At 60.5% G+C, this 12133-nt stretch overlaps 2 protein-coding genes across 4 annotated transcripts; both read right to left on the reverse strand.

The window, feature by feature from the left end:
* Positions 1-8360, reverse strand: CPT1B (carnitine palmitoyltransferase 1B). 2 transcript variants are annotated; one of them, XM_019447337.2, is made up of 19 exons: positions 7976-8360; positions 7399-7558; positions 6887-7026; positions 6412-6589; positions 6086-6187; positions 5763-5900; positions 5587-5664; positions 4661-4768; positions 4502-4586; positions 3762-3957; positions 3243-3428; positions 3051-3156; positions 2850-2966; positions 2321-2485; positions 2107-2241; positions 1855-2007; positions 1171-1284; positions 483-575; positions 1-336 (listed from the first exon to the last, which is right to left on the reverse strand). In XM_019447337.2, exons 2-19 carry the CDS (start codon positions 7537-7539, stop codon positions 253-255), a joined length of 2319 nt encoding a protein of 772 aa, XP_019302882.1. In that variant the 5' UTR covers positions 7540-7558; positions 7976-8360; the 3' UTR covers positions 1-252. The 2 variants fall into 2 exon arrangements, with proteins under 2 accessions (XP_019302882.1, XP_053750624.1); XM_053894649.1 differs by having other exon boundaries at positions 7726-8360.
* A 254-nt stretch (positions 8361-8614) lies between these two features.
* Positions 8615-12098, reverse strand: CHKB (choline kinase beta). 2 transcript variants are annotated; one of them, XM_053894650.1, is made up of 11 exons: positions 11700-12082; positions 11358-11466; positions 11021-11134; positions 10677-10810; positions 10297-10392; positions 10069-10127; positions 9901-9982; positions 9665-9773; positions 9423-9526; positions 9054-9135; positions 8615-8901 (listed from the first exon to the last, which is right to left on the reverse strand). In XM_053894650.1, exons 1-11 carry the CDS (start codon positions 12035-12037, stop codon positions 8827-8829), a joined length of 1302 nt encoding a protein of 433 aa, XP_053750625.1. In that variant the 5' UTR covers positions 12038-12082; the 3' UTR covers positions 8615-8826. The 2 variants fall into 2 exon arrangements, with proteins under 2 accessions (XP_053750625.1, XP_053750626.1); XM_053894651.1 differs by lacking the exon at positions 10297-10392 and having other exon boundaries at positions 11700-12098.
* Between the last annotated feature and the right edge of the window lie 35 nt (positions 12099-12133).

Below are 12133 nucleotides of genomic sequence, written 5' to 3' on the forward strand. Positions count from 1 at the left end.
GAAAATTACACAGCCTTATCTTTATTAGTATCTAGCAAGAAAAAGAAAATCGAAATCCCCTCCCTGCTCCAACCCCACCTCCACCACCTGGGCCCTCAGCCAGCAGCATCTATCTGCCTGGAAAGTGCCGGCTGCCAGAGCTGTCCTTGGAGCCAGGACACCTGTGCAAGGCCACCCTGTGCCTGTGAGCCGACCACAGGCCCCTCCCTCCACAACGTGGGGATGGAAGGGCAGCTGGCATTTCTCCAGCTCTCAGCTGTGGGCCTTGGGAACTTGGAAAAGATCAGCGATGTCCAGCAGAGCCTGGCGGATGTGGTTCCCAAAGCGCTGGGCATTCTGTGGGAGCCAAGAGCTCAGACCAACCTTCAGGTGAACCCCTGTCCCTCTGCCCCTAAAACTGAGGACTCTTCCCCCACCCTGCCCAGACAGGGCCCCAGGTGGCATCCCCTCCTCAGGCCTGTGCAGGAACAGGGGAGACTCACCGTCTCTGAGCTTGAAAACTTGCTGGAGATGTGGAAGAAGATGGTGTTTTCACCCGCAATCATGTAGGAAACCCCATAGCCATCGTCTGCCACCTGAGGGCAGCACGAGAGTAAAGAACAAGTAAACCAAACTTTGTGGACCTGAAAGCCAAGCTGACTTCACGCTTGTTCTCCCCACAATATTCCCAGGAAGGGGCCCCACCCCAGATGCTGCGTTTCTCCTGCGGTCAGGAACACCCCCAGGAAAAAGCGTGAAAACCGAGGGGCTCTGCCCGATGCAGCTCCAGACACTACCAGGAGCCAGGACCTTGTGTTTCTTTCAGGAGGCTCAATATCACTGCTTCTCTCCGGGGGGGGGGGGGGGGGGGGGTGACAAACTAGCCCACTCGAACTTCTCAGTGGGAGGCCTGGGCTGTCTCTGGGAAGCACACGCTTCAGAGGAGGAAACCAGCCCTGGGTGTGGTCATGCTGCAGCTGGGAGTATTGAGGAGTGTTGGCCTGGGTGGGCCCCAGGCACCCGTCTTCTGTCTTCTGTCTTCAGGTCAGGCCCGTAGCTACTCATGCTGTTTCCACGCAGGGCAAGCCCCGGGGCCGTGCTCCCACCTCTGGTCTGACTTCAAGACTGCACTCTCCACTGAAACCCCTGGGGCCCAGTCCTGCTCATCTGTCCCCTCTCAAGGGCACTTACGGGGCCAAAGCCACCACCGGCGCCCAAGTGATTCGGGTACTGCTCTGGGTCAAACATACGGATCTGGAATTGAGCGATCTGGCTGGTGGAGAGGCGCCAGGGTTCCGAGAGCACCTGCAACAAGGGGGCCCCAGCAGTGAGACACCATGCACGGAGCGCCATGCACCGAGCATGCACCTGCTGACAGGTGGTGCCTCAGCACCAGTACGAGTGACGCTGCCCCTCGCCCGCCCTGCCAGTGTGTTCTCAGCCATGTCAGCATCTGCACAAAACCCTCAAGGCCCCATGTGACCTAACTGTCCCCTGGGCCTCCTCTCCTACCGGCCTATCCCTTCCTTGGTTCTGCTCCCTCCCCTCCTGCTGTTCCTTGCGCACCCACACCCCTGCCTCAGTGTCTGGGCACCGGAGGTTCCCCTGCCTGGGTATTCTGCCCACCCTGATACTGCAGCCTCTACGCTTTCCTCACAAGTGCTGTCACCACCTGACACTCTCATGAGAACACCAGCTCCGTGAGGGGAGGTTCCCACTCAGAGCCAGGACCACGAGCCTGGATGGGCTGTAGAGTGGGAAAGCCGGCCCCAGCCCTCGAGGGCAGCTTCTGGGGAGCTGGCCAGAAAGAAAACAGGCCAAGCCCCCCCAGGAGAGGGCATGGGGACAGAGGACACACCCACCAACAATGCTGACCTCAGCCAGGAAAGGGGAGCTGACCCCCAGGTACTTGGAGACCACGTAAAGGCAGAAGAGGTGCCTGTCTATCCCAGCCCCTGTCATGGCCAGGCGGTACATATTCTGGTGTTTCTTGGAAGCTTTCCGGAAGAGATCTTGGAGGTCTGCTTTCTGGGGAGCAGAAGTGGAGCAGTGAAGAGTAGCCCTGACCCCAAGGTGGGCAGAAGGTAGAGGGGTCACCTCACAGTGTGGCTGGCCGGGGAGGCTCACCATGTGGGACCCCTTCACCATAGCCTGAACAAAGGCTGTGGACTCGCTGGTACAGGAACGTACAGTCTCGGTCCGTCCCTCTCGGAACATTCTAGTCATGGAGGCTTCATAGGTCAGGCAGAACTTGCCCCTGTCCTGAGGAGCAGAGAGGGGTGAATCTGGCAGGTGAGTCTGGTGCCACCCTGCCCCCTCAGCGGCCCCGCGGGGCTCCTACCCGGAAGTGGGCCAGCTGCAGGGCAATCTGCACAAAGGCGTCAGGGCTGGTCCGACACTTCTTGATGAGGCCTTTGCCAAATGGCAAGAACTGGAAGCAGTACAGCTCCACGTCGTCTGCCAGCGCTGTGGCCACCTGGTAGGAGCTCTCGATGACCGCCTGGCACTGCCAAGACATGGAAGGGTCAGCTGGGGGCAGAGCTCTCTAAGCAGGACTCCAGGGTCACATCTGGGAGGCCTGAAGTTTAGGTGATAGATGAAAAGCGGGGCTGGGCAGGTCTCGGTGCACCTTCTCCATCTTCAGACACAAAGGGCAACCTGGGGGCAGCAGCCACCAGAGGTCAGGTAGGGCTTTGTGGGAAGAGGGAGGCACTAACAGGTGCCCCATGGATGACTCTCACACCTCACATCTTTCTCTAACCACCAAATGGACTCTGAGAAGCTCCTGTCCCTCCCCCGAGAGCATCCCGGGTACTTGTCATACTTGTCACTCTCACAAGCCCGTCCCTGTTCCTTCGCAGACGGCACACCTGCTCAGGAATGTCCCACTGCAGCCGCTGGGGAGCTGCAAGCATGGGGTTCGGTTTGCCCAGGCAGTGCCCGGTCTCCGTGTAGCCCAGGTGGAAGGTGTCAGTGCCCAGGACAAACTGCAGGGAGAAGGTCAGGCTGAGAGACCACCCACGTGTCCCGCACCCAGCCTGCCCTGCAGGATGCCTGTCAGGACCCGTTACCTCCCAGAGGTGCCCTATGATAGGGGCGTCTGCCCACGCGTGTTCCGTGTTGAGGCCCAGCTGGCCATTCTTGAAGGCAATGAGAGTAAAAGACTTGTCGAACCACCTGCAGGAAAGGAGGCAGGCGATGAGCGGAGCACACCGAGATGGACGGAGAGGCGGGGGGCCTGCACCGGGGCTGGGGTGCCGCACCTGTTGTAGCAGTTGCCATGAAGTAGGGCCTTGCCATAGAGGCTGAGGCTGGCCTCATCTTCAGGGTCGTAGTGGGGAGACTCCTCGTCCAGGGCCACAAAGAAAGCAGCGCGCTCGATGGCGTCTAGAGCAGTCTTGTTCTTGCCGGAGCTGAAGAAAGCCTGGCGTGCCTGTGCCCACTCCACTCTGGGGGCATAAGGGCAGGGTGAGAGCTGGAGACACTGTGGGTGGCAGAGAAGGGCACCTCCCAGGACCCAGCAGGGCCCAGAGCTGGGGGTACCAGCCTCTCCTGGAAGGTGTCCTTGTCCTCCACACACTCCCTCCTGGCCATCACCGAGCTGGATGTGGCTGGAGATGCAGTGGGCTACAGCCACTGACCAGCAGTGCCCCTCGCCACAGAGGGTCCTGCTGTGGACAGAGGATGCCGTGCCGGCACTTCCCTCCCTCAGTCGTGCCTCTGGCCCCACGTTCCAGGGCGGCACTCGGGGCCAAGCCCCTCCCCTCGTGGGGCCCTGATACCTTCCCCCCGCAGTGAGGGCTGCCAGCTTCTCCTCCCCAGGCTGAGGTGGGGAGGGGTCATCCAGGATCCTCTGGAACTGCATCTCCAGGTCGCGAGGCTTGAGCAGGTGCGAGCCCTCGTAGAGCCACACCTTGAAGAAGCGGCCCTTGTGGTAGACGGCCACGTGCCTGCTGTCGGAGAGGTGCTGCAGCAGGTCTGCAGCGGAAGCGGGCAGGAAGGCTGAGGCAGTGTGGCATGGCGTGCCTTGCTCCACTCCACCTGCTCTGTAGGCTGCCAGCTTCCCTGGGGGGGGGGGCTGGGGTGCAGGGGGCCTGCACTGAACCAGGCCCTATGCTGGTTGCCTCCACACCTTGTTGAAGGCCAACACCCTGTGAAGCACTTCACAGGGCAGGAAGCCCACACACTGCCCCGGGGTCTGCGAGCAGCCTTCTGGTCCCACAGGCTCCATGAAGGGCTCACGGAAAGCTCCGCCCCCCTGCTGCTCCTTCCTCAGACTACCTTCCCCCGGCCTGTGAAGCCCAGACAGGACAGGAGGGGCTCTGTTTTGGGCCCGCAGGGTCCCAGCACTAGCGTCGTGCCTGTGAATAGTAGGGTCACAATTACATGACCCTGAGACACCCAGGATGCTTGGTGATGGATGAGCAGGTGGTAGGGTGACCAGCCATGGCAGGCCCAGAGCTGGGCGGGAGGGAACTCCGTCTGGATGGTCCCACCACGGGCTCCTGGTTGTGGCCAGTACCTGTCTCCTTGCCTGGGATCCGGGTGGTGTTGAACATCCTCTCCATCTGGTAGGAGCACATGGGCACGATGCCCAGTGCCATCACCTGGGAGGAAGGCCCAGCATGGCTCAGATTCAGGCCTCCTTTCCCTGTCATGCCCTCAACCCAACACAACTCACAGGCTTGATCTCTTCACGATCCAGTTTACGGCGATACATGATCATAGCGTGGACGATGTTTCCCAGGCGGGCTGCCTGTATGTCTGTGTTCTTGATGAGCACAAAGTCCTACAGAGAGAGGACAGAGCTTGCAGGTGGTGTGACAAATGTGCACAGGTCACCTGGGTCTCCCTGCCTAAGGACAGGGTGTCTTGACCCCTTCCCCCGGTCCATCCTGCACATTCGGTCAGGGTGCACTGCCAGAGATGAAATGCGTAACTGATCACGTAACCCCTCCGCCCAGCCTGAATCTTTGATCTGCTTTTCCATAATCTATTTTTGTTCGTATTTTGTTTATTTTGCATTGAAAAAGAAGTTCCCCCCGCTAAAAAACAGTTTAAAACCTCTGGTGTGGACAAGCCATATATAAGCTGTGAGGAGGACAGTTTTGTGGAGGAGGGGAATTCAGCACAGGATTCACAGTGTGTTTTGGACAGTGGGAGAGGAGAGAGAGGCATGCTGCACGGACCTGTGGCTGGGCGGTGGGGGGACCCTGGTGGCTGCATGTGCTGGTGGGGGGATCCTGGTGGCTGCAGCACAAGCATGTGCTGGGGGTGGGGGGCTGGTCATGGGAGGGTTAGAGACCAACAGTGACCTTCTGAGCTCTCAGAGAAGCTGCTCTGGGTCCACATCGTGACACAAAAGGGAGGCATGATGAAGGAGATTCCCTGGGGATGGTGTTAGGAGAGCTGGGAACATGTGGCTGGGAGGCCAGCAAGGGAACCAAGGCAGGAAGTGACGGAGCCTGGGGACTCTGAGACTGACAGCGTCAGGCTGTGTGGCTACCCAATTCTCTAGATCCTCGGTATCTCTGCGGCCCTGAAGCTGCTTCCTGACTGTCCCTCCAGGACCTCCCTCATCTTCCCTGTCCCCGAATTCTCTCGCACCATGACATAGTAGTTGCTGTTCACCACGAGGGGGGCCCTGCTGCGCAGATACACGTACTCTTCCCACCAGTCACTCACCTGCGGGAGGGAGGGAGCAGTGAGGGCTGGGGCAGAGGGCAGGGGACAGATCCCCCTGACACAAGCGGAGGTGAGGGTAAGCCCAGGAGGGGACTCACATAGTTAGTTGCCCACCATGACTTGAGGACCAGGTACTTCTGCAGCCTGGGAGCAGTCTTGTCCTGGAATTCTTTGGCCAGCGTCTCCATTCGGTAATATTCCTCATCATCCAGCAAGGGCCGCACAGACTCCAGGTACTGTCCAGCCAAGTTGTTGTCAGTGTGGGGGCCAGACAGCAACAACCACCTCTGTCCCGACCCTCTTCCAACCCAGCCCCATTGCTCTAAACCGCGCTCTTTGCAGGGGACAGTTCCTTATGTTTGCAGAAGTCCTCTGGGTCCAGCCTAGCCTGCACATTGGGATGTCTGATTCAGGCCCTCACCCGGTGAATTGTGGCTGGCACACTGGGCACAGGAAGCTTGGGCAGGGATGTCTGGAAGCTGTAGAGCATGGGCCGCCGGCTGGACAGAAGGCGGACACAGAACTGGGCGTACAGAGCACAGAGTGTTTCTGGTGAGAACCAGGGGAAATAACGGAAACAAACTAGCAAACACTTGAGGACTTGGGCTCCCGACCCTCAGAACCAGGACAAACCTATGCACCAGGCACCAGTGCCCTGTCTGCCTCTCCCCTCCAAGTTAGAACCCCAAATGAGGCCCCCAGGGTCTCAAACCAGATGCCTGAACCCCTCCCCTGGCTTCTGCTCACAGCCCAGACTTTGGTGAAGTGGCTGGTCTGGCCGTGCATCTCAAACATCCAGCCATGGTAGGAAAGAAGCATTTTCAGGGTTTGGCGGAAGAAGAAGATGCCCATCATCCAGACCCCCGTGGAGAAGATAGCCATGCTGAGAAGTGCCCGGGTCTGTGGGGTCCGGTAGGGGCCACATCTGTCAGAGAAGGGAGAGGGCTGCAGAGGGTCCACTTGAGGCCAGCCTTGGGGAAATTCTGACTCTGAAGTTTTGATGGTACAAACCATCTTGGGGGAGGTGCTGAAGAATAACATTCCTGGGCACACTCGTGTCTGAATGCATAACATACAAACTTACGGATGTGGGACTCTGGTGATGGCAGCCCCCAGGGAGGGCTGCCCTAGGACCTCCAATGGCTACTGTCCTGCATCTGCCCAGCTCAGGAACCCTGGCCTTAGAGCCTGCCCGGCCCTCTCTCATAGCCCTGCTTCTCACCCCTCAGGGAGGCATCTCTGGATACAGCAGATGAGTCCCATGGAGATGTCCACTTTGCAGTAGGAAGAACCCACGGTTGCCATGACGACGACCAGCCAGCTGCTGGGGCTGCCAGGGTACACACCCCTAAGGATACCATTCTGTGGGGCAGAAACAAGCACACTTACAGCAGGAGTGAGGGCGGTGAGCAGGCACCTGTGGGGTCCCGGGTCTCTCACCTGTTGTGTTCTTCTTCCTCCCTCATGTCTGGTCTTCCCCTTCTCCACACTCCCACACCTGCAGCACCCGATTACTCACTGTGTCCCTCTGCCACTCCTTGTATGCCCATCTCCCCGCCACACCTTGAGCGCCGCTCTGGTTTCTGCACTGCTAGAGCCTGTCACCCAGCAGGACTGCCAGCCAAGGTGGGGGTGGAGGATCTTAACAAAGGGGCAGCAGTGACACCTGGCCTCTGTCTCCGGGAGGACTCTATTCTGCACTTGCTGGAAGAAGCGAGAACCACCTGCGCCCACCTTGATGCGAATCAGGCGTTTCTTCCAGGAGTTGATCCCAGACAAGTAGACGTGTTTCAGGGCCTCCCGACTGAGCCGGAAGTCGACCCCATCTGGGGTCACCGTGAACTGGAAGGCCACGGCCTGGTGCGCTTCCGCCATCCTGGAGGTTGGCCGTCACCTGGGAGGGGGCAGGAGGGTGCGCGGGCGGGCTCAGGCTGACCCCGCCCCCGGCCGCCCTCCGCGCGGAGGCCCCCTCCCTCCGCCCCCGGCCGGGCCGCGCCCCCGCCCGCACCGCGCCAGCGGCCGTCCCCCGCCCTCCCGCTTCGCACGGCCGCGCAGCCTGACCAACGGCCGCGGAACCCCCGCGCCCGCGTTCCGGGCAGGGTCCGTCACGGTGGTGCAGGGGTCGAGCCGTACAATCTGCAGAATGGCTGCCTCGGGGTGGGGGCGAGACGCAGAGTTGGTCTGGGGCAAGGCCGGGTCTGGGCACTCCCAGCCCCGCCTGGGAGGGACCCCGGCGCCGTCCTGGTCCCCTGCTCTGGTCTAGGACTCTGAGCCGGACCGGTGGCCCTGTGTTGCCCCCCACTCCACTCACGGGTTGGGTTCGCTCCTGTCAGCGTGTGGGGCCGGTAGCTCTGGCCCGTGTCCCCACGTCCTTCAGGCCTGGCCATCCCCGCCCCGCCCTCACCGGGAACCTGACACCCACTCCCAAATTTGGGTTGAGATAACAGATGTGGGGCGGCAACCAGAATCCCCTTCCCTCTGTGGTGGGAATCAGGAGTGGGGGCGGTCCCGGTTTCTGCAAGCGGAGATTGCTCAGAGGTCTGGGAACCTGGGGGGGGGCCTAAAGGGTCTCACGTGAGGATGGTGGCATTAGAGCTAAAAATAGCTGAATGTGGGGAAAAGGTCATCCATGTGTCAGCTGTGCTGCCTGTCCCCTGCTCTCCAGTGTTCAGGGCTGGGCAGCCCCACCCCAGGGCCCTCTTTGTACCCCCATTACTCCCCAGTCCCCCGCCCCAGTCTCTCTAGTGTGCATCACTTCTAAGCTGGAGCCAGGGAGACAGAGGGCCAGGGGCTCCATTTGGCAGAGTGGACCCTTAACTACTCTCAAGCCCAGAGCACCAAACAGCCATGCTTTTCAGAAAGGGAAAGTGAGGTTCAGAGCCACGGTCACTTTGTCACCCTGTGTGCATTCCTTGGTTGGTACTTTGTGCTGCAGAGCCAGGACGGGGTGTGAAGGAAGAAGCTTGTTTATTGTCTTCAGGTGTACAGCCCAGGGGTTCCCTCCCACCATCTTTGGGCTGTGGGGAGAGGTCAGCCTCCTCAACCCCAATCTCACTCCAGGGCTCAGCCCAGTTCCCAGAGCCCCTCCCCCCCCTGCGCCTCCCTCCAAGGTCCTGCCCTGGAGACTCCAGGAGAAATCTGGCGGTTGGGGGCTGTGGAGAGTCAGGATGAGGGCTGGAAGCTGCTCAGCTGTCCCTTCTGCTGGAAGTAGAACTGGAACCGAGACTGGGCGTACTCCTGGGGGAGAACCCACCCCACAGACTTGTGACAAGGGTGGGTCAGGCACACCCAGCCCCCACCAAGTCTGCCCACAGACTTCCCGGAGAGCACACGGCCCCTGATGCACCCCACCTCCCGTCACACCTAACCTGCCCACCTGGGTTACTCACCAGGTAACCAAATTCTATGGTGGACATAGATGCCTGGAGGATAGACCAGAGACCCCAAAAGAAATGGGATGCCAGAGCATACCTAAGGGGGGCAGGAGAAACGGGGGTTCAGAGCATACTTGGTATTACCTGGATCCTATCCCTGAGGTTGGTCAAGCCCCAGAACTCCAACTTCTCCCCCACTGCCCTAACCCCAACCCTGTCCTGTCCTGACTGTCACCACTCTCCATCAGCCTCGTCTGCACTCTCTGCCCCCACCAGGCACTGGCACCTTACCTGCAATCCTGTGAGTCGGCCTGCCTGCCTCCTTCCTCAGCCCCCTTTCCTCTGCACCCTGCTCTACCCCTGCCCCCACCCATCCTTCCTCACCGATTAGCCTCTACCAGCAAATCTTCTTCCAGTTTCCTCTGCTCCTCTTGGGAGATGGTCTCACCTTTCTTGACCTCTGCTAGGTAATGGCGAATAAAATGGAGCTGAGATCAACAGACAAGAGTCAGGAAATGAGACTGGAGCATTTCCCAGCGAACATCCTTTCTTGATATTCTTTTCAGACATCACCTTCCTCGTCCCTCATAGGCCAGGTCCCGCTCCCCAGCCTCTGGTCCACATACCTGCTGCCCCCGGGTGGGGTAGTCTGCAGGCTGTGCTTTGTAGAAAGGCCACTCGTCGTGAGTATAATCATAAACCCACTCACAAAAATGGTTCCCAATGTCAAAGCCCCTGGGGGAATAAGGTAGACACTCAGTCCCCAAATACCCTGGGTGGCTGGGATGCAGAGAGGAAGGGCTAGTCTGTTTTCCAGAGTGCCTGGAAGCAGACCCATGGAGACCATTCTCTTAACCCTCACCTGTAGTTGTAACTACTGTACTCAAAGTCGACCAGCATCAGTCTGTCGGTGTCTTCTGGCTCTGAGAGCAACAAGATGTTCCCTGGGAGAAGGGGTGCAGTTCTGGTCATTCCAGGGTCCTCCGGCCCCCCTCACCTTAGGTTAGGAGACTCAGATGCTTTCTCCTACCTTCCTGGATGTCATTGTGACAGAAGACCACTGGTGATGGGGTAGAGTCTAGCAATTTCCTGCAGGGAAACAGGGGCATGGGTCCTGAGTAGGAGTGGCCAGAGGAGGGTGAGTCACCCTCGTGGGCCAGGCCCTGACCCAGCCCTCAGTAAATCCTGGGAAGGACCCCATTCGGCACCTGGAACTGCCTCCTGTGCTATTCTGTTCTCCTGCCCTGCCTTCCCTCACCTGAGGTTACCCATCTCATCCTTCAGGCTGTACATCTCCAGCAGGTTCATCTGTGGGAGGCCAGTGTGGGGCAGGTCCTGGATCTGCTTTAGGTACCTGAAACCCAAAGAATAAGATATGCTCGCTGTGATCCCTCCCTACCCTCCTATCTACCTTTTTCCTGTCACTGTATGACTTGTCTGATGGATTTTTCTGACTTGTCTGCATTATTTGGAAGCCTGTTCTGGGAGAGACCATACTAGAGGACACTGGGATGCGTAATCCGCTCAGCTGGAGGACTGGACAGTCATGGACACATTCAGTTGCAGCCCAGGGTAGTACCTGCCAGCAGTAGGGTTCAGACCAGGTGCGCAGGAGCCCCGAGGAGGCTCCTGACTCACCGTTCCATGGTCCCAAACAGCCAGTGGGGCTCCTTAGTGAACGGCATCTCCATGCCATGGAACCGGGCCATCTTCGTGGCGATTTCTGCTGACAACACCGGCTCTCGAAGCTCACACGTTTTCAGTGGCCGGCTCTGCACCCAGGAACCTATCAGGGTGGTGAGGGGGCTGGGGCAGGAGGGGGAAGGGGTAGGGGAATGGGTGGGTGGGGGGGGGGGAAGTCAGGGTCTTGGGGAAAATGCCCTACCTGGGGTAAGGGGTGTGAAGGCACGCACTGGAAAGGGGAACAGGGGCTGGGGGTAAGGAGGTGCCTCAGGGAGGTCAGGGCCGGGCTGGGCTCATACTGGGATGTACTGTTCCAGCCGGCCCTCTGGAAAGACTCCATAGAGCTGGGGCCCCAGCGACCGCTCCGCCAGGATGGCGAACATCACACTTTCAAGGACCAAGGAATCCACGCCCTGAAGGAAGACGGACAACAAAGGGGGCAGAGCGGTGCTAACACCGGAGGGTCTGCTTTCCCCTCCCATCACCGCTTCACTTTACGCTCTACAGCCCGCAGGCTCCAGAGCCCGGCGTCGCTACGGTAATTTACAAGCTGCTTAGCCCCACCCCCCACCCCCCCCCACGCTTGCTGGGAGGTCCTAATGCCACTGGCCACTGCGGCCCACACTCCCTCCTCACCTGCAGGATGGCCCCGTACAGTCGCAGGAGCACCTCGCGGGGCTCCTTGCCGACGCTGGGCAGGTGGTCCGGCAGCGAGCAGCGGAAGAGCAGGTTACTGAGGCCTCCGCTGCAGACCCACACCGGGGTACGCTCAGCCCGCGGTCGGCCGCCCCGTCCCGGACCCCCACCCCCCCTCCCCCCCCCCTCCCCCCCTCCCGCCGGGCTTCCCCCCTCCCGCCGGGCTTCCCCCCGCGTCCGCCCCCCGGCCAGGCCGGCCCCGCCCCCGTCCCCGCCCCCGCGCGCGCGAGGCCTCCGAAACGCGGTGTCCTGAGGGCCCGAGCTCGACCCCTGACCTCCCACCTCACAGGGTCAACCCTCAGCTGTTCGGGCCGCACTCGGCGCCAGGCCCCGCCCAAGTACTCCCGGCAGCACTGGTAGGCTCGGCGCTCGGCGTCACGCGATAGCGACGAGCTGCGCCGCCGGTTCGGGGCCGCGTCCAGGCACTGAGACTGCAGCAAGCCGTCCTTGGCCAGGCTGCCGCCGACAGCCCCGCCTCCGACCACAGCTGTCCCCTCGGCAGCCATGGCGCGCCTGGGCCAAGCCCAAAGTCCAGTCGCGCTCAGCCCCCTTCGGGCAGACTCGGCTCCTTCCGGCTGCGCTCGGGTCTGCTTCCGGCTAGCCTGTTCTTCTCCGGTCATACTCGGGTCTCTCCGGCTCTTTTCGGCTCTCTGCGGCGGCGCTCGGCTCTCTCCGTGACCCTGGTCGCGTACCTATTCCGAAAGCCAAATCATGCG

The sequence above is a fragment of the Panthera pardus genome, unplaced genomic scaffold, assembly GCF_024362965.1.
Source record: "Panthera pardus isolate Hobbes unplaced genomic scaffold, ASM2436296v1 HiC_scaffold_6, whole genome shotgun sequence".
NCBI lineage: Eukaryota > Metazoa > Chordata > Mammalia > Carnivora > Felidae > Panthera > Panthera pardus.